Source organism: Fusarium keratoplasticum, chromosome 4 (assembly GCF_025433545.1).
Source record: "Fusarium keratoplasticum isolate Fu6.1 chromosome 4, whole genome shotgun sequence".
In the NCBI taxonomy this organism is placed as follows: domain Eukaryota; kingdom Fungi; phylum Ascomycota; class Sordariomycetes; order Hypocreales; family Nectriaceae; genus Fusarium; species Fusarium keratoplasticum.
The window spans coordinates 518192-545724 of NC_070532.1; the positions used below are offsets into that span (position 1 = coordinate 518192).

The 27533-nt window shown below is 52.1% G+C and overlaps 9 protein-coding genes across 9 annotated transcripts; 5 read left to right on the forward strand and 4 right to left on the reverse strand.

The window, feature by feature from the left end:
- Positions 1-3144: 3144 nt before the first annotated feature.
- NCS57_00523500 (uncharacterized protein) lies at positions 3145-6182 on the forward strand (the record flags this gene model as incomplete). The annotated part of the gene is made up of 5 exons (XM_053055166.1): positions 3145-3557; positions 3618-4512; positions 4570-5248; positions 5296-5525; positions 5571-6182. The coding sequence occupies 5 exons, from the start codon at positions 3145-3147 to the stop codon at positions 6180-6182; spliced, it is 2829 nt and encodes a 942-aa protein (XP_052914121.1).
- Positions 6183-7308: 1126 nt separating this feature from the next.
- Positions 7309-8004, forward strand: NCS57_00523600 (uncharacterized protein; the record flags this gene model as incomplete). Its single annotated transcript, XM_053055167.1, has 1 exon — positions 7309-8004. One exon carries the CDS (start codon positions 7309-7311, stop codon positions 8002-8004), a length of 696 nt encoding a protein of 231 aa, XP_052914122.1.
- Positions 8005-8392: 388 nt separating this feature from the next.
- NCS57_00523700 (uncharacterized protein) lies at positions 8393-9460 on the reverse strand (the record flags this gene model as incomplete). Its single annotated transcript, XM_053055168.1, has 2 exons — positions 8393-9367; positions 9416-9460. 2 exons carry the CDS (start codon positions 9458-9460, stop codon positions 8393-8395), a joined length of 1020 nt encoding a protein of 339 aa, XP_052914123.1.
- Positions 9461-9951: 491 nt separating this feature from the next.
- NCS57_00523800 (uncharacterized protein) lies at positions 9952-11358 on the forward strand (the record flags this gene model as incomplete). Its single annotated transcript, XM_053055169.1, has 3 exons — positions 9952-10044; positions 10092-10421; positions 10483-11358. 3 exons carry the CDS (start codon positions 9952-9954, stop codon positions 11356-11358), a joined length of 1299 nt encoding a protein of 432 aa, XP_052914124.1.
- Positions 11359-13138: 1780 nt separating this feature from the next.
- Positions 13139-15145, reverse strand: NCS57_00523900 (uncharacterized protein; the record flags this gene model as incomplete). Its single annotated transcript, XM_053055170.1, has 6 exons — positions 13139-13186; positions 13235-14420; positions 14468-14756; positions 14813-14843; positions 14895-15055; positions 15112-15145. The coding sequence occupies 6 exons, from the start codon at positions 15143-15145 to the stop codon at positions 13139-13141; spliced, it is 1749 nt and encodes a 582-aa protein (XP_052914125.1).
- Positions 15146-15670: 525 nt separating this feature from the next.
- On the reverse strand, positions 15671-17014 carry NCS57_00524000 (MFS domain-containing protein; the record flags this gene model as incomplete). The annotated part of the gene is made up of 1 exon (XM_053055171.1): positions 15671-17014. The coding sequence occupies one exon, from the start codon at positions 17012-17014 to the stop codon at positions 15671-15673; it is 1344 nt and encodes a 447-aa protein (XP_052914126.1).
- Positions 17015-18323: 1309 nt separating this feature from the next.
- NCS57_00524100 (Mtf2 domain-containing protein) lies at positions 18324-19586 on the reverse strand (the record flags this gene model as incomplete). The annotated part of the gene is made up of 1 exon (XM_053055172.1): positions 18324-19586. One exon carries the CDS (start codon positions 19584-19586, stop codon positions 18324-18326), a length of 1263 nt encoding a protein of 420 aa, XP_052914127.1.
- A 333-nt stretch (positions 19587-19919) lies between these two features.
- On the forward strand, positions 19920-21525 carry NCS57_00524200 (DNA damage-binding protein CMR1; the record flags this gene model as incomplete). The annotated part of the gene is made up of 2 exons (XM_053055173.1): positions 19920-20445; positions 20501-21525. 2 exons carry the CDS (start codon positions 19920-19922, stop codon positions 21523-21525), a joined length of 1551 nt encoding a protein of 516 aa, XP_052914128.1.
- Positions 21526-22881: 1356 nt separating this feature from the next.
- Positions 22882-27383, forward strand: NCS57_00524300 (Sterol 3-beta-glucosyltransferase; the record flags this gene model as incomplete). Its single annotated transcript, XM_053055174.1, has 5 exons — positions 22882-23635; positions 23685-23782; positions 23833-24270; positions 24317-27073; positions 27123-27383. 5 exons carry the CDS (start codon positions 22882-22884, stop codon positions 27381-27383), a joined length of 4308 nt encoding a protein of 1435 aa, XP_052914129.1.
- Positions 27384-27533: the final 150 nt, after the last annotated feature.

Genomic DNA, 27533 nt, shown 5'->3' on the forward strand with positions numbered 1-27533 from the left:
AATTACTGAAGAACTGGATCAGGGGAGGGCGTGTTACTCTAGGGGGCCTATGCTTGAGCAACAAGGCCAGTTAGAACCTAGGGCAGGATCCTGAGGATGGGGATAGCTTCACGTGAGCTATGATATATCAGATATCTATCAATCAATCAATCAGATCAGATATAGAGGGCAAATTATCAGTTCAGATCAGATTTGGGTCCTGATCTGATTTGATTGATCTGACGGCAGCCCTGGCCCCAAGCCAGACAGAGGCTCAATGTTATCTACGCCATCAAGTGGAGTGGGAAGGGGCAGGTCATGGTCTTTGAAGACAACTGGGCCAACGCCTGGATGGCGGCGTGGGCCCGGGAGAGCCTAGAACTCAGTGGTGCGTTGAGGTTGTGCAAGTGGTCAGGGGCCTGGGGGTAGATGGGGCGGATGATGAGGATGAAACTGAGGATCGAAAGCAAATGGATTATAATAGCCGAGCCAGGGAGGCAGGCGTAGAGATTGATATTGAAGTTCATGTCACCGTCAAAGGCAGGAAGGTCAACGCCTCGATCAGAGCCAGAGTCTAAAGGGCTTTGGTTCATTCAGATAACTGCCACTACCGATAACACATACCCCGGTGTTATTGCAGGATGCTATCAAGACGTTCATTAATTAATGTACGTGTCGCACTGGTTGTTAACCCACTTTTCGGGTTTCTTCTGGGTTCTGTTGTTGGTGCATCATGCCTCTGGTCGATGTTGTCATCGAGTATCAAATCTCTTTGATAGCCCGTCAGCCAGGCCATAAACACGGCCTCCAGATATTCCAGGACAGGGGCTTTCGCGTCACCGAATACGCCATTGGGGGTTTCGTAGAAAGTCGACCCTGAACTAGCTTGCGTCGACCTCGACGCCCGCATCGAGCAAGACCGCGCAGAAGCCCGTGAGACGTGCTGAACTCCCGGAGCGCCACCTTCATTATCAGTAACTGCACGGCCACGGCAGTGTGCAGTAGCGTGGAAGATGACAGCTCACTAACTCGAGTTGACATAAAGCACGTGCTATCAAGAGCGTGAACCAGAAAGCTTCTACATGACGAGCTCTTGTGCCATATGGAACTTGTTGGGCTTATCCTTGGAATCGCTTATGCATACGCCTTGTTCGCATCTCGAGCTGTCAAATTGGCGACATGCAACTACAACAACCTGCGTGCAGCGTACATGGAGGTGCTGCAAGAGGCTTCAAATGAACAAACGCGCTGTGTGCCATGAATGTGCGTGAAAGGCGAAATCACGGCAGATAGAGCTGACTTAAGCGCTCTTGAATGCCGTGCATCTTTTCACGACCCTGCACACTTCACGCCCAAGTGATCGTACCAGACCAACAACGTTCTACAAAATCTCACCGCCAGGGCCAGGGAATCTCGGCGCGGATTAACATTACGAAGAGATAAAGAGGTTGCATCGGTGCCGCAAACGTCGATCTCGGTGTGGTTCCTGTGAGGACAGAGGTCTCGCTGAGATGCAGTGAAAAATTCTGTACCCCTTGGGGCACAACCCTGGAACCCCCATCCCTGGCCGTATGCAGGGTTACGTGGTGCCAGCCAGTGGGGGAGAGAACCCTCCACTGTGACGAGAGGAAAGGAGAGTGCGCGATCGTGGATTCGTGAATATCTGGATAATGCGGTCGTCGGTGGGCCCGGGATCGTATTCAAGGCCTGGATGTTGGGAAAGAAACGAATGGCGAGTTCAAACTTGTGCAGGTCAATTTCAGCTGTGCTTGGATTGTCGTATCCCCTGGTGGTGGGCGCCTGTTTGAGCCGTCTTGGCGGTCCTCAGTAATTGCAATAAGACGAAAAAACCTGGGTGTCGGATAGATGTGTGCCGAGTTCAAGTCGAGTGAATGAGGCCATCTCACGATGCAAGAGTCCCGTGAGCGAGTTGGTCGAGAACAAGACAGAAACAGGTCATGTTTTAGCGCGCGAGGTGACACCCAAAATGTTGACTTGACTCACCGTCGGGTGAGAGTAGAGAACAGCGCGGTTAACTACCAAGCTTCAGATCAGGACAGTCCAGGTTGACCCTGGACCTTGAATCCACCTCTTACATCACTGACTCAATCGAAAGCCGATGACGCACATTATTTACCGGGGTCGCAGACATATAGAGTTTTGTCTGGGGGTTGGGGAGTATCACCTTGATCATGACTGAATAAAATATTCACAGCGATAATGAAAGGCAGGCTGTGTTGGGTGGTAGTTGTGTCTCTGGTGTGTGATGAATGCGACATACCGATGCAGGTGACAGAGGCCTTCTGGTGGATTCCATCAAAGCGCGCAGAGACCATTTTGCTCCGTGGCTAGTTCAGTCTCGATTGAAGGGAAGCACGCCTTGGGGAGGAATTAAATAGCCATCTCGAAGCGTCAAATAGGAATATCTTCCTGGTAGATGAGGCGGAATGTTGGATGCCAATGGTTAATGACCCGCTTGGTGGTGACCTCGTCGCTGAAAATTTCATCACAGTGGAGGAAAAAGGATGGATGGGTGAGCTGGCAGGTGCACCCGACACTCCTTCTTTTCTTGATGGGATGGGATGGAAGAGTCTGGCCCTTTTAAGCCAAGCTATTCGTTAAATGCATTTCCCGTCAGTCCACACCCATTGTGGACCTTCCCTCTTGGAGGGCCAACCCCCTCGAGAATCCCTTCTCCAATCACTCATCCCAAGTCACCTCAGCCTCGCCATTTCTCGAGACAAGTCGCCTCTGTGTCACCACCTCGCAGCAGAACCCAGCATAGCGCAGCGCATCGCAGCGGGCCACCGACAGGCCAGCGGCTGCCGTAACGAGGCCAGAGACTCGACGGCAGGTGTGGCATCGCCTCCCACTGGGCGCCAGGCCACGTTGGGCTGCACTGCGGAGCCTGGACATGCACCCACAGAAGCAGGGGTGGCCGGTACAGCACGGCCCAGCCCGGCCCAGCCCACAACCAAGGCCGCCGTAAGGCAAACTCCAGCCAGTTCAATTGGGCCATGGGTCGATCGATTCAAATAAACCCCTCTTGCCTTTTTTCGCCGACCTCACATCTGTCTGTCCCCCAAACCTCTGTCCGTCAACGGCCCTGCCTCCCCCGATACATGACCCCGACGAAAGGCTGAGGTCAGCTTCCCAGCTGCAGCGATGGATCCCTTGTCCGTCCTAGCGAGCGTCGCAGGGATCGCCACCGCGGGCGCCGCGCTTGCAAACACGTTGTTCCGCCTTGTCAGGACAGTTCGCCATGCGCCCAGGGAGATACAGTCGGTCGCCATCGAGATGTCGAGTCTGGCCTCGACTCTAGAGCACCTACACGATGTTCTCGCTACCGGCGCGTCTTGCGCGAAGCCATCATTCCTCCAGGGCGTCGAGGCCGTCGTCGCAAACATCACGTCGACTCAAGACGAAATTTCCACAATGATATCTAACGAAACCATTTTTGAAAGGCTGCGGTGGATGAAAGCCGCCGGTATCCTCTCTGATATCGAAAAGCACCGAGTCACAGTAACTCTGCAGACATCCATATTGTCTGCAGCCATCCTTGTCAAGTCCACAACTACGTACGTTTAACCACAGGTTGCATCCGCAACTCACTTTGTCTGATATGTTCCTATCCCTAGCAGACACTCTTCAGCCCACGAACGGCCCGAAAACAGGTTCAGGATACAAGCAGAGAGTCTCATTCAAGCTGGTCAGGTTTCACTAGAACACGACAACAGATACACCAGGATTTCACGACAGAGGGCTCCCAGCCCCCCATTTCGGACCAGCAAACGACTACCAAGTCCTGTTCGTCGTTCCGAGATACCAGGGCATGTATGGCCAGAGGATCTTTTCGACCGTTCTGGCGCACCAACGACTGGAGCTAGAAACCCATCTTCGCCTCCAGAACGACGCCGATCCTCTCGCAAGTCTGTATCAGACACCGAAAGAGAGGAAACAGATTATGTCGATGCACGGAGTCCAAAACCAACGCCAGATCACAGCACCCGGATTCCAAAGAAGGCCACAGTGAGCGATGCCGGTGAGGAAGAGGGGGAAGAAACTCCGGACCAGGGCAACGAAGCAGATCTTGAGAATGATGCATCGGATGAACCCAGACGACGGGGTTCTAACGGCAAAGTCGTACAGCTCGGTCACAATTTCCGCGTTCGAGGAGATGCAGCTACGTTTCTTTACAATCTAGTCTTTCAAAATCAATCACCAAGCCCGGGAGATGCCAAAGAGGAGAACAGTTCGACTGAGGAGGAAGGATGGACAGGATTGACTTCAGAGGACTCTGAACAAGAATCTCGATACTCGACACGACACGCGAGCAGGCCACCACGAGAACGACCAACGCCGCAGGAACCGGAGAAGGCGGTGGACAATCTGCTTTTGAAATGGACATTGTTGAGCGAAAGGGAGATTGAGAAAGGGGCCAGTGAATCAAAATCACCGGAGAAGGAACACACTCGTGAACGACCTTCGTATGATAGCAAGGAGGATGACGATTGGGGAGAGTTCCTTCGAAAGGTAAGCCAAGACACAGGGGCACGGGTGTCTGCGTCACCAGCCTCTAACAAAAACCAGCCTCGCAAGTCCCAGTCCACTCCATTCTTCAGGAACGCTGGGGGTATTCCAAGTAGTCCTGAAGGCGCAAAGAGTGTGAGACGAATAATCCGGCCAACTCGATCCGAGACTCCTCAGGCAGGCATCTCACCAGGCAACCCCTTTTCGAAGCCACCCATGGACCGGCCTCCGAATAGATACTCGATGCCTTTTGCACATCCGTCGTTCAACACCAGCGGCCCTTCAGTTCATCCCCTGGGAGGATTTGGACCCAGGGAAGTTCCGCCGCCGCCCTGGGCTCAACCACCAGCATTCCTCTTCCCCAGACAACCAGGGCAACCTCCTTATGAATCAAGCTGGCGCGAGAGCCGCGAACCGAAAAAGGAAGAATCAAAACCGATCAAGGGTCCCCTTCAAAAACCAAACATTGTGATTCTGCCCTACGCCGAGGAGACCGACTTTGAAACTGGCGCCTCGACACCCGACCTTGACATTGCGTGTCTTGGCCTCACTGTTGTGCGGCAGCGCGAAGAGGCTGTTTGGAACAGTGATGAGTTTATCAAGAAACATGGAATGCCTGGTAAAGCCATCATGGCTTCTCTTGTGGGAGACAGATCAGCATGGAACGCCCACGGTCTCGACCTCGCCCACACTTTGATGCGAGGACAAAACACCAAGCTCATCTACGTACGGGGCAATGGTAAGTTAACATCTCAATGAGTGACTAGAAACATGCTTACCAATCAGAACTCGGGGAGACGTGGTTTATGAACGAGCAGCCTGTCTTCCTGCAATTCTACCACTGTGGATATCTACCACAGTTCTACCCAGCCAGGCAGTCGGATGAAAAGGCCCAGAAGGAAGAGTACGTGGCCATTGGAGAGGAATGGGCCAGTCTTGAGGCCCTAAGCCAGCTCGGCCTATCAGTCAAGGGACAGCAGGAGGGGAGGGTCTTGCTAGATCCTACCACCACATGGGTGAGTACTGTTAACTCCTTCAAAGGATTTCACTGACGGACCTAGTCCATGCTCAAAGAGCTCGCCATCACGACACTGCAACTCAGATGCATGAAGCAACGACGACAGTTTACATCCACATTCTACAACTCGATATCCTTGTTCCGCAAGACACACGGAGAAGTTGAAGCTGAGCCTGAGACGTTGGATACTCTACAGGAGGAGGAGCCTCAAGACACGACAGTCACACCACAAGAGCCAGTGGTGGAGCCGAGTACACCAAGCACGCTTACCACGCAGAGTTTCCGGATTTTCGACTTTGAGGTCAAGGACGAGGAGGAACCTTCGGTCCCTATACGGGCTCGTAGTGTGGCAGAAACACACTATGAACCGCCCCAAATGTCGACAGCACGCTCAGCTCCACCGCCTGTAGTTCCCCAACCCCCACCTGAGCTGGACCAAGACGACAACAGATCAGACATCTCATCCGAGACGCTTCTATCAAGATTCGTCCGAAGGTACAAGCCCAAGAAGAAGCAAAGCCGCCATCCGCTCCGGAACCGCCACGACGTGTCTCAGACGATAGCTGAGCATGGAGACAGTAATAACAAGAGGGCACCTCCAACACCATCCGACTCTGGCATTGGAAGTTCAGTAGCTTCAGCCCGACCCTTGTGACACGATGAGGATTTGAAAGTCATGTACTATTAGCCAGCGGGGGGGAAAGGAGTTTTATGACTTTTTTATAATGACACGACGTAATGATGAATGCAACTAAATCCTTTTTCTCGGGATGGTGACCAGATTAGCATATGAAGTCACCGGGCGTATGCTAACCCCAGCAGCAGATCCTTCTCGCTATTTGAACCAGTCAGTCGTCCTATCCTTGCGTGATATGCTCGTTAGGCGAACCGACAGCCCTACCAGGGTCACCCGGCATACATGCCAACCCCAGACATTTACCTCGTGAGTAGTGGCCTTGTCTGCAAGCGGGTATGCAAGAGGAATCGCTTTCTGCCCTTTACATGGCTGTGAATCCTGTCCGCGTATAGCTCCACTGATGGCGGTGAGGTTATTCAGTCCTGAACAAGCTGTGCGTCTGAAGAATACAGAAAGTGCTCAATCGTCTGCCCCAGATCGTCAGCTCCGGCCCGTCCGGATCATGTTTTAACAGCCAACCAACAAAGAAAAGTGGCCAATGATGTTACTTTCAGCATCCTTGCAGGCCCCTTAATTGTTCATCCTGACTTGGGCCGAAACCCATGCATGATCCGGGCGTCCCGCGCGGGAAACCAACAGGTCGGGGTTGATTGACAGAATTACGAACAGTTGAGGCTAATTATCCTTTAAGCATATGCAGGAATGAATCATTTCAGGACGAAGCATGGTAGATCCGTGCACATAGTATGACAATCAACCGAGAGCTCGTACACCAGCCAACCATTCAAGTCTAAAACAGAGGGCCAGAGCAGTAATACAAAAAGGCCTGGCTAAAAAGCATGGGGCTTTGTTTCGCCATGACCCTGGTAGATTCCTGAAAGGATCCAGCTAACCCCACTGGCTGAAGAGAGGAGTCGTAAAACATGATGCCACTTGAGAGGAGGCGGTTTCGTAGGAATCCTTACAGGATCTACTAGGCCCTGCTTAATTTCGATCTATCGTTGCAGCGGACATGCCATTGACAGGTGGGTGACAAGGGTTGGAATGCTTAAATACGTCTAGTCCCTCTGCTAAACTGTTTCCTCACTCAAAGACTTTAACAAACAAACCATCTACATCTTCTTCAACTACTTCTTTCTTCATCATGGGCATCAGCATCATCCGCTCCCTGGCCGCAGTCCTCCTGCTAGCCGGCGCCCAAGCCGCCCCAGCAGACGCCGCGCCCTCGCTGGTCGAGCGCGCCGTCTCCTTCCGCGACGACTTCAATACCTTCAACACCGCCAACTGGCGCTGCGAGTACACCTGCCCCGTCATCGAAACCGGCAAGGCCCGGTTCCGTCTCAAGTCTGGCGTGCTTCCCAACCGCGAGGGAAGCTGGTCCAAGGCTCGATACACGGGCAAGCGCTTCACCTCTGGAAAGTTCACTGTCTCTTTCTCCCTCACGGAGCGTCCTAAGGAACCTGTTTGGTGGGGCGTTGCTCTCTGGGATGATGGTGTTGACGGCAAGTTCAATGAGATCAACTTTGGCTACACGACCAACGGCCAGACATACTCCGATACTCAACTGCGCTTCGAGAGCGCCAAGGAGGGTGTTGACGACTTCCGCAAGATCGACACAGGCGTAGACCTGTACGACGGAGAGTACCACACCGCCACCCTCGAGTACGACGCCAACCACGTTGCGTTCTACTTTGACGGCAAGAAGGTTGGAGAGATTACCGACAAGAAGTTTGTTCCTACTGCTCCTATGGATTTCCTGCTTGGTCCTCGTCTTGTTGAGGGTGCTGGTTTGGCCAAGGGATTTACTGAGTCTATTGACTGGGTTGAGATTGAGGGTTAAGCTGGGCTTGAGAGGAGATGTGACGGAAGTGGCTTTTCTTTCTTATTTTCTTGTTAGGTAGTTTGTAGAAGTCTTTGAATAAATACCATGGCCGGCCTTGAAATCAAGTTTATCTGCATAAGTGAATGCGTCACTATCCATGATGGGGTCTTGTCGTATCAAGTCCAACTGAAGTACAGCGTCTTTCCTCGCCACGGCATCTGTACTACACCCCAGTCCGTCTTACGCTACGGCATATATGCCACACTGTGACGATCACCCGAGGCATTAGCACCAGCATGTTGGTTTGTTTCTTGAGTTACCCTTGTATCTCCACTGATCTCCCGTCCTGTGGGTGTTGGTTCCGTCCCTCATTCTCGTGTAACACAACCTTGCCAAGAGAACTCTATCAAGACGACATGCCGCTAGATCCATGCTTCTTTCCCCATTTCTCGACCTTGAAATCCATATCCCATCGGATAAACACCATGACGATCATGACGATCCATGATAGCATCGTGTTGACAAGTCCTGTCAACCATCCACCACGAATCGCCCCCCCCATTACACTGGTCATGACCAATCTTATAATAGTGCTTGTAGCTACCAACTCCTGTCCACTCTCCAAACCTGCAATCGCACGACGAGCACACTCTGTCGGCGTTAGAATCTGGTCACCTTCCTCCAGCGACTTGGTCACATCCGTCTTGACTCGATTCTCATCCTCCAGAGACTTTGTCTCCATCGTAGCCGGGAAAACAGTATGAACGCGCACGCGAGGTTCATCAGGGTGTGCACCCGCATACAAGTTCATCTCCTGAGAAAGAGAATCGGAAAGTGAGCGAATAGCAGCCTTAGAAGGGGCATAAGGCGTGAATCCCGCAAAGCTAAAGAAAGAAACAAAAGACCCAGTAAAGATGATATGTCGATCCAGCAGTGGACTTTTCTTCTCCTCAGGAGATGCTGTCTTGGTGTTCCCATCAATAGCAGGCCTCAACCAAGCATTCAAAGCCGCATGCGCCATATACGCACTCGAAAAGTAATTGCTATCCATCATGGTCTGAAACTGCTCAACAGGCGTATCAACAAACAGACTAGGATGCGCGCTCCCGCTGCAGCACCACACAATATCCGGGGGGTTACCGTCATTCCAAGCTGTGGCTTCGGCGATGACGCGGGCGCACTCGGTGGCTGTGGTGACGTCGGCTTGAAGATAGTGAAAGCGCTGGTCATCAATGGAGAGAGCGCATTGGGAGATTTGATCGAATGCGTCCTTTAGGACGGCAACGTCGCGTGCCGCGATTATAACGTTGGCCCCTTTTGCTGCGAGCTGACATGCGGCGGCGAGGCCAAGGCCACGGGAACCGCCCGTGATGAGGACGGTCTACAAGTTGTCAGAGCTGATATTTGGTAGATGAGCGATATCACTTACCCTCCTCGCAACAGGAAACTGGTTCTTGGACAGAAATGATCCCATGGTTTTGAGGTGAAGTTGATGGAGAGAGACGCGTGCCAAGCTGTCAGCATCGATGCTAACGCGTACTAGACCGAAACAGGTAATTAGACCATCTCCATTGGCTGGCTGCATTCAGCGTTGAATGCCTCAATTACATCTGTGAGAGAACATATGCTACAGGGAGCGATACAAGAGTGCTCAGACTAGAAATGATCTGATAGGATATTAACCTATCTCCGGCAAATATCAACGGCATCTTTCCCTTAGTAGTCGGGCGTAACTACGGAGTCAACCGCGGAATTAATACCGATCCTCAAACCCATCACCTTGCGATAGCCGATGAGATCTGCACGTTTCGACCCATAAACAACCCCTCGATAATTAGCATCTCCACCCTCACGACAGGGGCCTCTTCCTTCCAAGATCCGATTTCCCGTGCTTCCTCTCCCTCTTTTTCCAATATTACCTCAAACATCACTCGGTTTGGCAAATTGTGGCTTGCATGCGCCAAGATGCCTTCACTCTTGGCTCTCGTCCTCGCAGCTGGCGTCGTCTCTGCTGTGGATGTCGTCTATGTGACAGATCTATCCCTCTACAGTTCCCTCGCAAGTTTACCTATCGCATACTCTCTGTACTACTCTAACTTGCCTAGGCACCTTGTGCCGCATCCGCCATCTCCAACAACATCAGATACCAGACCTTTAGCAAATACTGTTCCGAAGCAGTAACGGATCTTCAATCATGCATTTGCACAAAGCGATTCGATGATGTATCGACTACAATGTCTCTAATGATTAGCGTCACATGTGGTTCAACCGCCAGCGAAGATCAAGCCTCCGCGTCGACAGTTCTAAAAGCATACTGCGATCAGGACTGGAAAGTGGAATTTCCAAAGCCAAAGCATCCAGTGTCTTCGTATATCGATGAGCTCTTGGCAATGACGGAGTTGGCGCCTTGTGCGTCCATACGCCTGAGCGGGATTGTGAATCAACAGGTTTCTACACCTTGAACCCCATCAAGTTGCTTCAACTAACAGACATCAGACTGAAGCCATCTGCCCATACTTGGCAACTGACCTCGCACCCTGCGTATGCGAAAAGAACCAAAACTCACTCCGAGTCAGCGAAATGATCAACACTGGAGTCGGACAACTCTGCTCGTCAAACAAAGACGACGTCAAATCAGCTCAAGCCATGTTTGCAGCGTACTGCGCCATGAATTCTGGAAAGACTTCGTTTCCAACGGCTTCTCCTCCTCCGGGCGACATGTCTTACTACGTCACCAATCTTCCTCAGTATTCATCCCTGGAAACATGCGCCCAGCTGTGTGTGGACATAGCAGCTATGTATCAAACAAGCACATTTTGTCCAGGCGGTCCAGAAGCTCTGGCTTCATGTCTCTGCCTCAAGGATTCAGTGTCAAAAGCAGTTTCAAGCACATTATCCTGGGAGATCAAGAATCGATGCCACAAGAACATGCTTGATAACTTGTCCTCTGCCAACGCTGTTCTCAACTACTACTGCAGCGCGGCAAAGGGAGAGGTCACAGCGACAGGCATTGCGGTTTCTCAAACAGGAAGCGCCAGCACGGGAGCTGGTTCAGGATCAATGGCCACAGAGACAAATAGCTCTGACGAATCGGATTCCAAGTCCAAGGGCCCGAAGGCTGGGGTCATTGCTGGTGCTGTTGTCGGGGCAGTCGTGGGTGTCCTCATAGGAGGTGGCCTTGTCTTTTTCTTCATGCGGAAGAGGGCCCGTGGAAACAAACAAATCAATGGCGGCGGCCTTCCAGGAAATCATTCTCAGGAGAGGATTCAAAGGGATGATGTCCGGTTGGACCGGGTTGCTCCCAGTGGTGATGAGATAGCGCCTCCGCCGTATGAGGAGGGGCCTTCGGGGGCTGTGACAAGCAAGAAGTAGATGGCTCAACAATATCAGAGATTTTTGGAGTTGTATAACTTGGGGGAAATATAGGATAGCACATCACGGTTATGGAACTTGTTACATCTGAAACGATGTAACCCCCTGTCCCCCAAGCACAACTTGATGAAAATGCACATTTATCACAACTCGCTAATACCGAGTTTTCAACCGACGAGCAATGCAACTACCTAAACTTGGATATCTAGGACTAAAATAAGGCTCGGTTAGCTAAAGGCAGCTCAGATCTGCGGCCTGGACGCAACCACAACCTGACTGCCGTGCCGCACACATAAAACACGCACCGACGATAACGGCCCAATGAGGGCTCGGTGACGAGTTTCATTTCGTGCTGCGCCTTGCTTCAAGTTCTGCAGTTGGTTCAGCTTTCAATTCAGCCTTTGGGCTCTTTACTTGCTAAACCTGTATTTAGCTGCAGGGCTGCTCTGGTGTTTCTTTAACTTGTTTCCTCAAGCATCCTCTCAACTCTACAAGCTCGTTAACTATTGACCCACATTGCCCTTCTCCATCATGACTTCAATCTGGGATCCAGAAAATCTCCTTCAGGTCACTGATGACCTTCGAAGCAAAGCAGGCGAGATCAAATGCCTTGGGAAAATGCGGTTCGATTGCCGATGCAGAATTGACGTCCCCGAATCCAACCTCTCCGAGGTTCGTTCACTACTCAGGGCCATGTCCCAAGTCAAACCCGAGTCCATCACAAACGAAACACTGCGAAGACTAGCCAGCCTCTGCCTCTGCGTCCAGTACCACTCGCACCACGAAGGACAGGTCGTTCGTCATTGGACGAGCGTTCTTAAAACAGCAACCCAGCACCACCAGACACTTCTCGACATGAAGAATTCTTCGTCCGATGAGGTTCAAACTCTTCAAAGGGACATTGCGCTCAAGCAGGATGAGTGCGAAGACTTAAGAAGGAAGCTGGATCGCGAGATTGCTTCCAACACCAGATCGAGCAACGGATGGAAGGATAAATCGAGTGAGCTGACGACCAGAATCACTCGTCTCGAGCAAAAGCTCTCCGACAGTGAACGCCGCCTAAAAATCGCCGAATCTGCTATGTCAGATCAAGAACAAGCAGCCCAAGCCCTCTCTGAACAACACAAAGAGGAATTGACAGCTCGCACCAAGGCAGAAGAGGAAAAGACCACCCTCCAATCAAAGCTCAAGGTTAACGAGGACAAGCTCAAGAGTGTCCGCGAGGAGAACAAGAGCCTCGTCCAAGAATTGGCCACGGTGCGTGAATCGAACGAGGCGAAAATGCAAGCATGCCAAGATGAGATCAAGCGGCTCAAAGCGACAAAGCAAGGCCTCACCGAAGAGCGTGACGACAGAGATGCCAAACTACAGCAATACCGTGCACAGCTTGGTAAACAACTTGCACAGAACACAGTTCTTGATAACCGTATTGCAAGTCTAGAGGAGACGCGGGCTCAGCTAGAAGCGAGTATTGTGTCTTGCTGGCTACATTCATTCTGGACTTGGGCGACACGCTTCAAGAGCAGACGCGGCAGATCGCAGTTGGTGGAGGGCAGGATGGAGGGGATTGCTCTCAAGACATATGCTTGGCGTGTACTTTTCTTTATTCATCGGTGGCTTCCACGGCTGTACTAATGCTGTTTCATATTGCTCAATACTGAGTATCAAACTGAATATCAAACATCTGTTTCTCTGTTTCTTTGCCAGAAGTCCATCTGTCCTATAGAGAGAGTATCGACCCTTGCCTAAGTCAGTTGTCTCTCTTGAAAAATGAATGTCCTTACTCCACTTTCCCCTGCTTTGCTTTGAAATCTTCAAAGATGTTATACTGCATCTCGTTAGTTTTTCAACATCCATCAAAAATCTGATCACTCACAGCCTCTTCCACCGCTTTTCGTGCTCCCGCCCAGGCCTTCCTCCCACGACCCGGTATCTGCAGAGGATTGGTGTTGAATAGTCGCCAGGAGTAGCTATTCATGGGTCCCTTGGCGAGCCACTTCCACAACTCGTAATCGTTCCACCAGAGCCACCATCCTCTTGTGGTAAAAATATGATCGAGGTGCTCATACAACCCAGTTCCTGCTATGTTATGGAGGAATCGGTAGAAAGAATAAGCTCTCACATAACCAGGCAGCACAGAGTGATCAACAGTCCACTGTTTGCGCCACCAATCATGGTAAGAATCCACCTCCTTGTCCATCTCATCCTTGGACGGCAATAAAGAAGCAGGCCGATACTGAGTCGGAGCATTCAGGCCTTTCTTCTGGGCAACTTCTGCAGCCCAAGCCTGTGTAACCGCGATTGAAGCAAGTTCGCAGACACACCAGACATTCTCCTGCGGGGCCATCCAACTAAGAAACGCAACCGAAGAAGCCCACTTTGGAGGAAATATCATCTGAAACAGCCTTGGAAGACTGGGTTCCTTTCGATCTTCAACCTCTCCCGGCGTGGCCAAGGGAAACCCAGCAGCGCCATCCATCTCCAGCTCGGGCATGAGAGAAAAGTCATGCCTGTAACCAGTAGCAAAGATGACGACGTCGACTTCCACAATCTGCCCATTTCCCAGTATAACCTTTTTGTCTCCGACAAAATCGACGAAACCGTGTACTGGGATGATCTCTTGATTATACAAGGCAGGGAAGAAATTCTCTTGCAACGCCGGGTGCTTGTGTGCCAAGCTCGGACAAGGCACAAGCCGCCACTCACCCCGGATCTTTTCTCCAGCAAGCCTCAGTTTCTCCTTCTTTGAGGTATCAGGAGATACTGGTTCATGTCTGGCGGCGTCATTGATCATCTTGTTGACCATGAACTTGTCAACCAAGGGGTTTGTCAGCCACGGAACCCAATAGTCCAAAAGATACTTGAGACGTAGGATAGGCCATGGTATCAGGCTGTCTGTAGGCACTCCATCGTCACCATATCTAGAGGCAACAATGCGACCACGACGGTATGCCTGATACGTCTTGGAAGCGTGTTTGCACAAACTTAGCGCAACTTCACAGCCCGTGTTTCCAATGCCTACAACCATGACTCTTTTTCCTTTGTAGTCGTCAATCTTGTCACTAGAGCCCAATCAGTAAGCGTTTCCAACACAGCCTTTAGTACTAACCTTCGAAATGCTTGCGAATGGAGAATCGTCCCCGTAAACATGTGCCTCCCGGGCATGGACGGCCAAACTGGCACGCTCTCACATCCATTTCCAAACACAACTTTGTCAAAGGGGAGTGTCTTATCGCCATCCGGCCCGGCGACATAAATGTCCCATCTCTCTTCAGGTTCATTTCGAAGCACCCTTTTCACTGTCGTGCCAAAGCTGATGTGTTTGTGCAGTTCGAAATGCTTGGCGTAGGATTCAAAGTACTCATGGATTTGGCGTCGAGACAGATAAGGGGGGTATTCTAACTTTGTTAGCCAAAGAAAAAACTCCAACAAGCAAAAATGCGCATAGTCCAACCTTTGGGAATAGGAAAATCGCTGAAGCCAGACTATAACTCATGTCAGCCCTCATCGCCTGCTGGGGCTTTCCCAGAACTTACCACAAACTTGCTGATATTGGCTGTGGTATCATCCAACGCCGACGTATACTCAGGATCATCGCTATAAGCCCAAAGCCCTCCAACAGCCTCCCGCCGTTCAAAAGCAACAGCATCAAACCCCTCTTCCCGCAGACTCTTAAGCGCAGTGAGTCCCGCTGGGCCTGGAACCTCAACAGAGTCAGTAATCTGATGGCAAACAAGTACATCATAGACTTGCCGGTTCCCACAATCGCGACTGTTATGTTCTCCATCGTGGTGTGGTTTGACAAGAGGACAACTGTCGCGTGTTTTAATTTGCCTCGGTTTAAAAAGTCAATGTGACGTCTCAGATTATGGCGGTCACTAGCTGATAAGAGCATCTGAATGACAGGGATGTGCTGTTTCTCTAACCCGTATACACCAGCCACTTTTGATCAAGAGTCTGGTTTGATAGGTCAGCCTGTAAACAAGCAATGGAAGCAAGACTCTAAATCGTATCTCCTTAGATCTATAGGCCAGAGTCAACAGAGCGTATTCACTAATTCCGTCAGAGAGCCAATCCACCAACTTTATCATGCATCTTTGCACCACATAAAGAGCCATTTTCTCAGCCAAAGGTTCGACATGGCCCCCCATTTGCGTTTTCAGGTTCACGTCTCAGGGCATGATCGCTTCGCTTCGCCGTCTCCCTTAGACAATCACCCATTTTTGTTTGCAAGCCCAAGTTCGTTTCAACTTCTAACAAGTAAACCAAGAACCAGTCTTTGCGTCTTCCCAAGGCGACAAGCACAGCTGCCCTATCCGGTTCGACGCTGAAGTGGCCAGCCAAAGATGGCCAGGGAAGAGCAAAACATAAATGATCCTAAGAAAATAATAACAGGCTCAAACTTTCCAATGCCATAACCAGAACTAACGGGCTGCGTCAACAGCTTCGCCGTCACAGGACCCGTCGCAAGGTTTCCGATTCCCTTGCCAAAAGCCATCAGACTATAGATCTGCGCCGGATCCTCCGAGATGACAGATCCAAACTTGGCCCAAAGGACAGGGAATGCTCCGGCGAATAAACCAAAGAGAAGGGCAAACATGAGAAGCGTGACAAACGAGTGAGCGAACCCCCAAAGTGCGAAAGAGACAACAGCGGATACAAAAGACGAGATGAAGATGAGGAGGAGCATGTTGTTGGTCCGGTCTAAGATGAAGCCAAAGATGAGTTGACTGATGACGATGGCCAAGTTTTCGGCCGAGAGGATCAAGGCGCCCAAGGTTCCCGAGATGCCGATGAGAGACGCAAAAGTCGGCAAATACAGCGCCGGGATGTAGTAACCGAAGCCCTGGATCAAATTGGATACGGCAAAGACCCAAAACAGAGGCTTCTTCGCAAAACCAAAGTCGAGGATGCGCAGCGCTCCATGATGTGAAGGCGGAAGCCGAGGCTTGAGCATGAACAAAATGGGACCGCCCAGCACGAATGCCGCCACGGCCACCGCTCGAAGAGTCGTCTGATATCCGTACTTGGATAACAACACCTCCAAAAGGAACGGGTATCCAACTCCACTAGCACCACTGCCTGCGGACATGACGCCGTATGCAACTCCACGTCGCTGCACGAACCATTCATTGAGCATAATCAGTAGCGGGAAGTAAAGCAAGATAAAGCTTGTCCCGTACAGTACACCTTGGGTGACAATGAGACCGCTGACGCTCTTCATGAATGAGGCGGCGACGAGAGAGGCGACGCAGCCAGCCCAGCCAGCGGTAATCATGTGGCGTTGCCAGCGCTGAAATCGTTTGACTAAGGGCGTAGCGATGGGGGCTCCTAGGAAATAGATACTCGTTGAAACAGTTCCAATGACAGCAAGGTTGGAGTCGCCTTCAAATTCGGGCTGCTTGGAATAATAGTCTTGGAAGACACCATACGAGAGAGGGAACCCTGACACTGTTAGTGAGTCTGTTCCATTGGTGAAAAGAGCGCCCATACCCCAGAGAACTGCCTCAATGGTAAATATGCCAAAGAGAAACTTCCAGGCCGCGGGACCTCGATCTGGCGGCGGCAGAGCCGGTACGAGCGACTCTCTATCCTCTCCGCTTTCCTCGTGGATGGGAAGTTGGGCAGAAGCCACAGATGCGAGTTCAACAGCCATTTCGACACGTGAAACGGAGCAAAAAATGACACAAAATCCAAAGCAAGTCTTTCTTTCAGCAATGACCCCTCACTTGATGAAGAAGACCCATGATCTTGTCCCTCAAATACTCGGCCTACGAACCCGAGAGCCGTTTGTCATTCCGAGGAGGATGACTCGGCCTGCGGGCACAAACCCACATATCGATCACAAAACCAAGCTTAAAGACAAACTAACGAATCATACAGAACTTCCCCATGTTTACAGTCGGGTTGTTTGACAGGGTATGTGGTCGATTAAGATGGCAGCACTAATCTGAGCTCGGCAGTGAAGGACACTCCATCATTAGGAGTCCAGGCATCTCGGAGTGAAAGGAGATAGTAGAGCTTCTACCTAGGTAGTCAACAGAACACAATCCCGTTAGTGACATGGCCGGAGCACAAGGTTGGGCTATAGTTGAGCATCACCACGATGTCTTGGGCTCTAGGACCACTCTCGGGTTCGGTTGCCGTGACACCGCGGCTACTCGACCCGAATCCAAGGGTCGAACTGCAAATGCGCACCTGTGAAGGGTGAATGACGAATTAATAGCTCCTTTAAGCTGAATGTTCCGCTATTTTATATCTTAGCCAGCCAAACAGAAGTGTGACGGGGGAAGTTTGTATAGACACAGGGTAGGGGAGGGCAGCTCGTCTGTCAGAAAGATCGCGGACCCACATTGAGGTATATAGACTCCAAATCATAACTCCCAACCACAGCCCCCACTACACCAAGTGTTCAACACTTGGGCATCTTCCGTAGTATAGTGGTCAGTATGCAAGCTTGTCACGCTTGAGACCCGGGTTCAATTCCCGGCGGGAGAGATTCCAGCCACCTGTGTTACACAGGGTTTCTTTTTTGGCCTTTTTGCCCTTTCGTTTTGCTTTTACTTGGACTTGGAACGACACTCCATCGGATCAACAGTTGGCAGCCGATGGCGATACTGCTCGCCATTTTCTCACGGAACTTACATGACTAGATAAGAACACCCTAATCCCTACCTAATGAGTCTGTGAAAAAATCAAAGTGATATCCCCCGTGCCACTCGCCCCCTTTTCATTTGGTGACTGGCGTAAGTAGACCCTCACACTAGAATGAAGAATCTTGGCATCAGTCATGACAGCGTCAGGCACCAACAGCGGTGGTCTATCAATCTATCAAGGAGTCTATATTCAGCTGCCAGCATCTCCCAACAACTGACAACATATACCAACGCCGATTGGAGTCATCTTACACTAATGATACAGTCTCATCATCATACACACTCATACATACATATACAATTCATCCATCACTCCATCTCCAGCTGTCGCGGCCGAGACTTGGCAATGACACGTTCCCAACGTTCCAACCGGGTAGTAAGAGAAGCGTCGTAAGGAGGCGACTCCATCATGGCCATGACAAAAGGACCCTGAGCACCCCATGTGCAGCTGTGCAGATGGCTGGAAATCTCCTCAACCAACTTCTCCACCTCCTCGTTGGGATGAAGGCCAACCGACTGCATCTCATCCAGGGCGTCCAAGGCAGCCGTGGCGTCGCCGTACCGCCTCCAGTGAATGTCTGCTAGCTTGGCAAACAGCGGAGTCGAAACGCCGAGGACGTAGGACGAAAGGCCGAGATCCTTGACCCGCGGGATGATGTTCAAGGCTAGGATAGACGGCTTTAGGAATGCCGTGTCCAACAGCTTCATGCCGGTGCTGAGGTAGTGAGGGTAGAGGGGTCCATGGATGTCCATGACACGGCTCCCATCTTTTAGCATCGAAGGTTGTGCAGCCTTTGTGGCCGTTTCCTCGACAGTCGTCTCCTCGCCCGCTCTTTTGGCAGCCATCTTCTGCTTCTTTCTCTCCTTTCTCTCCTTTCTCGCGTCAGACGACCCAATCATCAACTTCCCAGGCAGCGAGAAGACCTCATCCTCCATGACCTCCCACAGCTCAACATCCGTCTGGCAAGCTTTCATCAGAGTCTCAACCCTCAGCTTCTCCGTCTCCCTGATACTTTCGTATTGCGCCCACACGGCCATCTGTTTAGCTTCGGCCCTGTCGAGTTCGGCCAAGTCGCGGAGCCTGGGGCGCGCAGGCGCAAGCTTGAATTTGCCCAGGGCGGCCTGGGCCGCATTCTGCAGCGACGCTGGGAATTGCTTCAAGAAGTTGGGGTCGGACTGAGCGCTGCGGGCCTGATCAACCAGCGAGCCTTCAGAAAATCCTTCTCCAGAAGTCTCCTTGGCTGGCCTTTGTGATGTGAGCTCTGCCTGTCCCTCGGCAGATTCAGGTCGCTTCTTGGCCTTTGGCAACCGTCCTTGAGCGATTTCGTCAAAGATGCCCTTGAAGATTTCAGACTCGGTTGGCGTCAAGGTTCCTTCTTGTTCAGGGGTGATGTGACTGTTTGCTTGCTCTGCGTCATCCCACTCAAAGGGAATCGAGTTGTCGGGTCTTTTGCTGCGCTTGTTCTTGGTGATAATGCCAGCTTTTTGGGCGACGAGAAGTGACACCGGACGCCTGCAAGCAAATTGCAGTGTCCGGGTCTGATATAAAAATGGAAGTAAATTCCGTGACATTTTTGGCGTATTTTAACGTCACTCCCAGTTGCTGGATCTTCAATTCAGGTGTCTAAAAATTCATGAAAATAATCCTTGATGCGCCACCGGCTAAAGCCCGGAATTGAAACGCGCTCTGCGAACGCGTGACTTCGCGCCAAAAATCAATTAACGAGTCGCGCTTTGGCTGGTGCCTCGCACGTCACCACCGTGAATCTTCGCCCACTCCAATTTCCACTGTCGCAAACATTTGCTCCTTGCACAGCACTTGTCTGAACCACATTGTATATCCTTATCCCCTTAGCCCCATCGATCGTCAATCACCGCAAGTTTCGTTTTGTTCCAAGAAACATCATGCCCGCCCAAAGAGATGGCGCGCCGATGAGCAAGTTCGAGCTCCGCCGACAGCAGAACAAGGAGGCGAACGAGAAACTGCTCAATGCCGTATCCGCCGTCGCGAAGAAGGTTGCGCCGCCAAAGCCGCCGCCAAAGAAAGCGACGCCTTCCAGAACAAGAACACGCAGCACCCCTGTTAAGACAGAGCCTACCCGAGCCACTCGAAAGTCCACGCGCCTCGCCGGTCTTGGGGCAGACAACGACACTCTCAAGAGAAAATTCGAGTTCGAGGCCGAAGTTGCGGCCGCGCAAGCAAAGGCTAAGAAGCTGAGGGTTAATGGTGATCTTAGCCTTGGCGATATTGCAGTCGAGGGAAAGAAGTGGGAAGCTGGCGCGGGTGGTCTCAAGGGGATCGTTCGCGGCGCGCAACCCGGAGTGCGGACTTTCACAGAGGATGATGTCAAAGAGACCACGGATAAGGGCCTCAAGGAGTTGCGACTTCGAATGAGCGATCTCAAGTTGTACGAACATTGGGCGCCTAACGGTAAGTCGCACCACACCAAGTTTGTCCGATTGTGCCACTAATGTTTGTGATCCAGATATCAAGATCACCCCCCAACGCGCATACGCCCTTGGATTCCATCCCACAGAATCGAAGCCTATCATATTTGCCGGCGACAAAGAAGGTGCCATGGGAGTGTTTGATGCCTCCCAAACTTCACCCGAAGTCGACGACGATGACGAAGACGTCGACATTCCCGACCCCGTGATTTCTGCGTTTAAGACACACAGTCGCACGATAACCTCCTTTGTGTTTTCGCAGCACGAGCCAAACTCTGTATACTCGTCGTCCTACGATTCATCAATCAGAAAACTCGACCTGGAGAAGGAGCAATCAGTTCAAGTCTGGGCTCCCGAGGATGCCAACGAAGAACTCCCCATATCCGCACTGGACATGGCAGACTCCGAACCCAATCTACTCTTCTTTTCCACACTTGATGGAGGTGTTGGCCGCTACGATATCAGGACCTCTGACAGCGCAGAAATCTGGAACTTGTCAGAGCAAAAGATTGGCGGCTTCTCCCTTCACCCGTTACAGCCACACCTCCTGGCAACAGCTTCTCTCGATCGCACACTAAAGATCTGGGACTTGCGACAGATTACTGGAAAGGGTGATCTCAGGCACCCTGCACTTCTGGGCGAGCATGAGTCGCGCCTCTCGGTGTCGCATGCATCGTGGAGTGCTGGGGGACAAATCGCGACGTCGTCCTACGACGACACCATCAAGATCTACAACTTCGCAGACGCCGGGTCCTGGAAACGTGGACACGACATCAAATCAGAGGCCATGGAACCCGCGCACAAGGTGCCACACAACAATCAGACTGGTCGCTGGGTGACCATCTTGAAGCCACAGTGGCAGAAGAGACCCCACGATGGTATTCAGAAGTTTGTCATTGGCAACATGAACCGCTTTGTCGACGTCTTTGCCTCGGACGGCAGCCAGCTCGCCCAGCTAGGCGGCGACGGCATTTCCGCTGTGCCAGCAGTCGCACACTTCCATCCAACACTAGACTGGGTCGCCGGTGCAACAGCAAGTGGCAAGCTCTGTTTCTGGCGGTAACTGTAACAAACTCTGGGTTGGAGGATCCTGTACAAGGTTTACTGATTGCTATAATTGTCTGTCATTTGAGCGGGAGTTTTTGGTTTGCAGGGTTGACGGGACGTTCGGCCTCGCTCAGGGATCGCTTGTTGAACATGGTTTGGGGACGGTGGAGCTGAATACGCGTTTGTAAGAGCGACATACGAGACACGGTTTTGGGAGTGCTTGTGTCGGGCAAGCAAATAGATCCTTGCTGGAGACACGTCAATACAAACGTAGATTACCGTGGCTGAGTTGATCATGTTTCCCACGTGCATGGCGCCTTTGCCTACATGCCATCACCAAAATAAGCACAAGCAAGGTTTCACATAGCACTTTCGATCAAACCTTTGCATGCGGACGAGAAGGGACGGATATTGCGATCGAGTAGGGACAGCTGATCAGTTCTTCTCCAATACCAACAGGTTCCATGGTCAGCATGGCCCAGATCCTGGCCAATTCCCTCATCATCCGTTCTTTGACACTTGACCATCGAGGCCCTTGCATGTGATCTGTTCATGTTCACGGTGCTGAGTCGCGTACCCCACTGGCGTCATTTGGTTATCGATAGCGAAACGACCAATCAGAGTTTGCCTGCGTCGTGCACGCTCCACGGTACTGGTCGAGAATCATCGCTCTGCAGGGGCCTTACAGGGCACCTCGGTCACTGAGGCCGCCAAGACCCATCCCCCCGTCCACTAGAAATCCCCCCCGCTGGAGCTTCAGGCGGATGGACCCGCTCCAGCGATACCGAGAGCGAGCCCCAGAGCCCAGAGCTGCCTAACAGTCTGACACGTCCGAGGCCTGGGTGAGGTCACTCCCGTGCAGCCCAGGGTCAGGTCCCTTCCAGATCGGGGAATGCCATGTCTCATCCAACCCGTTCACAATCGCCCATGCGACTTTGTTTGGCGCCATCACCAACCTCGATCTTTTTTTCCTCTCCTCTTCACGTTTCGTCTCCCACGTCTCGATCTCGTCCGTGTATCCCGGCCTCGCCCTCTGCTTTGCGCCACCTCCCCCCGTCCTCCAAGGCTACAGTCCATCGGGATTGACGCCAGCGGATGGGCACCAACGTCGAGTCCTTTTGTTATCTAGGCCGAAGTAACTGTGCGGTTACTGCATGCGGCGCAAACCGGGTCTAACGCTGCGACTCACGACCACGACGATAACCTTTGAACTTCCCCAACAGTTCGTCCCTGCATCGCCCCATCGTGTGTATTCGCTCCGACGAGTCGATCCGAATAATCCCCCGACATTTTCACCCTCCTCGCACCCTGAGAGCTGCGGTCGCGCTGCCTCAACCTCTCGCCCCGCTCTTCCCGAACCTTGACAACCACCATGGCCCCTCAGTCTGATGCGGCTCCTGTCCGCGCCAGCGTCGGTGACGACAATGTCAAGAAGCGCGTGAGCAGGAAGTTGCACAAGAGACGGAGAGAGGACCTTTCAGCAACCATATTCCCCGAACCTCTACAAGAAAGCGACAACTCGGGCGACGAGGATGTCGTCCCGACTCAGGGACCGCCCATGTTCATGAACATGAACCAGAGCATCTTTGGCTTAATTGCTGCTGCGGGTTCGCGCGTCGACTTTAACGATCGATTCGATGGTATTAGCAGTGATGATGAGGAGAGTCCGGAGCCCAAGGACCGTGAAGGACGGTCAGAAGACCTTGCCAAGACCTCTGTGTTAAAGTCACCAGGCAAGGAGAAAGGCCACCGTAGGAGGAAACTTTCGGAGCACAAGCTATTACGCTCTCTTCCTGCATTGCCCAGATTCCACACAAAGTCTAAGCGCCACTCAAGTCGTCTTTCTGCTCCTGCTGAAGTAGCAGACGAATCCAGCGATGCCAGCCAGAGTGGTTTATCAACTCCTCCCACCTTTGCCATCACACGCCACGATAGCCACGGTCGACAAGCACCTGTAATGACACGGATGCTAGAGGCCAAGGCAGAGATGTCGAGCCGCCCTAGTTTTGACCTGGACCGGCTCTCTTCGGACGTGAGTCGGTCCAGCGATGGCCAGGAACCGCAGCCTCTGGCAAAGAAGTTGATGGAGATCTTCGAGTTCAGCGAGCCAGAGCAGGTTATTGAGGGTGTGTTGTCTCCGTCTATGGGTTTCCGAGTGTCGCTAACTTGCTATAGAATATCCTTGCTGGTTGCTACAGAGTGTCCTTCTCCAAGGATACATGTACATCACTTCGAAGCACATTTGCTTCTATGCCTATCTCCCCAAGAAAGCGGTGGGTTGGCTCTCTTCGGCGTCATGGAATATCGCACTAATAGTCCACAGCATGAGGCAGCCAAGTCGGGTTACCTCTCAAAGAGCGGCAAGCGAAATCCCAAGTATAACCGATACTGGTTCCGACTCAAGGGCGACGTCTTAACATACTATTCGAATTCGACGGATCTCTACTTTCCCCACGGCCAGATCGACCTTCGCTACGGCATCTCGGCAGCCATCGTGGACAAGGACAAGGAAGGCCTCCACTTTCAGGTTGAGACTCACCATCGCACATATCACTTCAGAGCCGACAGTGCGCCCAGTGCAAAGGAATGGGTCAAGAGTCTCCAGCGTGTCATTTTCCGAAGCCACAATGACGGAGACAGTGTCAAGATTTCGCTGCCGATCGAGAACGTGATCGATATCGAGGACACTCAGATGATCGAGTTTGCAGATACTTGCAAGATCCGTATTATCGATAACGACGAGACTTACGCGATCGACGAGGTATGTAACGTCTAGGCCTTGTTGTGTTAATCGCTAACTGTCGCAGTACTTCTTCTCTTTCTTCAGCTTTGGCAAGGAAGCCATCAATGTGCTTAGGATTCTCATTGAGGATGCCTCGCCAGCAAATCGCTCAGCGGACAAGATCGTGTCCAGCCGTGACGAGCGGGAAGCTTCGCAGCCTCCCTCTGCCCGAACTTCCATGGCGGCGAACAGGAACAGTTTACACGTGGGCAAACTGCGGACTACCAAGCTACCAGACACGGTCAAGGCGACCTTGTCACCAATGTCGCCCAGTTCTCCGAGCCAACTGAGTCCCCGCGCAAGTATGGATGCGCCACGATCCAGCTTTGATGCGCTCAAGAATTTTGGACGGAAGAGTATCGACGTCAGCCGCCCTCCCATCCGAGACATCAGCCCTCGAACGAGTTTTAACGGAACGCGACGATCTATGAGCCGCAGACGCCGAGAGGGTACTACGACTCCGAAGCAAGCGCTGGACTCTGGGGACTCGTTCCTTCAGTCGTCAGTAGAGGATCCAAGCATCTCTACTCTGGCCCCGTCTTCTCTCGAAGACCCATCTGCCAGTCAAATCCTGAGAGGAAGTGAAGTCTTTCACAATCCAACCATGCGACGGTCGGCTTCGGCCAGCAGGAATAGGGTGTCTCCTGACAAGAACTTGCCCCGTAATTCAAGCTCCAATGCGCCGCGCATCCGTCCTATTGTTCATGCTGCGACGACTGGCTCTATGCAGGAAATGCAAGGAGAGGGTGAGAGCTCTCAGCGCCCGCTCACCCCAACACTGCAGAGCATCACCAAGATGGGAGCATACCCGTTGCAGAGAGCAAATGCGTTTGCCGAGTATCTCAGCAGGACGAGCCAGCGCATGGGTTCGTTGTTTGCGACTGAGTCAATGGGCTACGTCGAGAAGGTCCACGGCATGTGGAAGGGAGGCCACCGCCACTACGATGAGCCTTCTGGGCTTAGGCCCGACGACGATGATGAAGAGGAGGAGGATGGCAAGATCCAGAACTTGATGGATCGATTCCGGGCGCATTTTGCGCTGCCAGAGTCGGAGAAGCTTCTTGCGACATACTTTGGCTACATCGTCCGAGTCTTGCCTCTTTACGGGAAGTTCTACATCAGCGACCGCTCATTCTGCTTCCGGAGTCTAGTTCCGGGGACCAGGACCAAGCTCATCTTACCCTTGAAGGACATCGAGAATGTCCACAAGGAGAAGGGTTTCCGATTTGGCTTCTACGGTCTTGTGGTTGTCATTCGCGGCCACGAAGAGCTCTTCTTTGAGTTTCGACCACCGGAGATCCGGGATGACTGCGCTGTTACCATGCACCAGATTCTCGAGACCAGCCGATACCTGGAAAAGTCGGGAATCCTTGAGCAGGAGGAACAGGAGGACGAGGACGCCGCGATTGCTGAGCGCGATGCCTTGAAGGAGGCGCGACAGGACGAGTTTGCCGATCACGAGCTGGAGCTTCCTCACGAGACTTCTGGAGTCTCTAATGCTCCGACCATACTCTTTGACGATCCCAACGCATCCGCTCTCGCCTTCAAGCCTCAGAAGTCGATGAAGGTCACATGTCTCACGATCGGTTCCAGGGGCGATGTCCAGCCCTACATCGCCCTGTGCAAGGGCCTCCTTGCCGAGGGTCACAAGCCTCGAATTGCCACACACGCCGAGTTCCAAGGTTGGATCGAGTCCCATGGCATCGAGTTCGCCCGAGTCGAGGGTGATCCTGCTGAGCTAATGCGCCTGTGTATCGAGAACGGAACCTTTACATGGTCATTCCTTCGCGAGGCAAACTCGACCTTCCGAGGATGGCTTGACGACCTTCTCGACTCGGCATTCAAGGCATGCGAGGGATCTGAGCTTCTTATCGAGTCTCCATCGGCGATGGCGGGCATCCACATCGCAGAGAAGCTCGGTATTCCGTACTTTAGAGCTTTCACAATGCCTTGGACTAGGACACGAGCATATCCTCATGCCTTTATCATGCCCGAACACAAGATGGGAGGAGCCTACAACTACATGACGTACATCATGTTTGACAACATCTTCTGGAAGGCCACGGCGTACCAGGTGAACCGATGGAGAAACAACACGCTGGGGCTTCCGAATACGAGCCTCGAAAAGATGCAGCCTAACAAGGTTCCTTTCTTGTACAACTTTAGCCCAAGCGTGGTCGCTCCACCTCTGGACTTTTCAGACTGGATCAGAGTGACGGGCTACTGGTTCTTGGACGAGGGTGGTGAGTGGGAGCCGCCGCAGGAACTGCAGGACTTCATCACCAAGGCCAGGGCAGATGGAAAGAAGCTGGTCTATGTCGGATTCGGATCTATCATTGTCAACGATCCTGCCAAGATGACGCAAGAGGTTATCGACGCCGTACACAAGGCCGATGTTCGATGCATTCTTTCCAAGGGCTGGTCCGACCGCATCTCTTCCAAGGAAGACCCAAACAAACCGCGAGCTCCGGAGCCAGAGATGCCTCCGGAGATTCATGTCATCAAATCGGCGCCTCACGACTGGCTGTTCCGGCAAATTGATGCTGCCGCACACCATGGTGGTTCAGGAACAACAGGCGCCAGCTTGCGGGCGGGTATCCCGACAATCATTCGACCATTCTTTGGAGATCAGTTCTTCTTTGCCAGCAGAGTCGAGGATCTGGGTGTTGGAGTTTGGGTCAAGAAATGGGGAACCAACAGCTTCGGTCGAGCACTCTGGGAAGTGACTCGAAACGAACGCATGATCGTCAAGGCACGTGTCCTTGGCGAGCAGATTCGAAGCGTAAGTCTACTTATTCTTTAGTGACGGTTCATTGCTAACTGTGTTATAGGAGGCCGGCGTTGAGAACGCTATTCAGTGCATTTACCGTGACCTCGAGTACGCCAAGAGTCTGATCAAGCGCAAGGCGGGCAAGAATGAACAGCCGGATTCCGGTGAAGATGACGATACAGAAGAGAGCTGGACGTTTGTCGGAAGAGACGAACCGGATCCCGACGTCGTTACCAAGAAGTTGAGCGAGGGCTTGGCCGGTTTGGGTACCGGCAGTGAGCGATCACTTGGAAGCCAGGTGCAGAGCTCAGTTGCGACATGATGTTTTGCTATTTATCTGCTGCATTTGCGAAGCATATTTACTTTTTGGGTTGTGGCTACGGGCCAAAGAGCGATGGCTTAATCATGAGCTCAGAATTCTTGGATTGTTGTAATGAAGGAGTCTGGTCTGGATGTTTTCTGTTGTTTATTT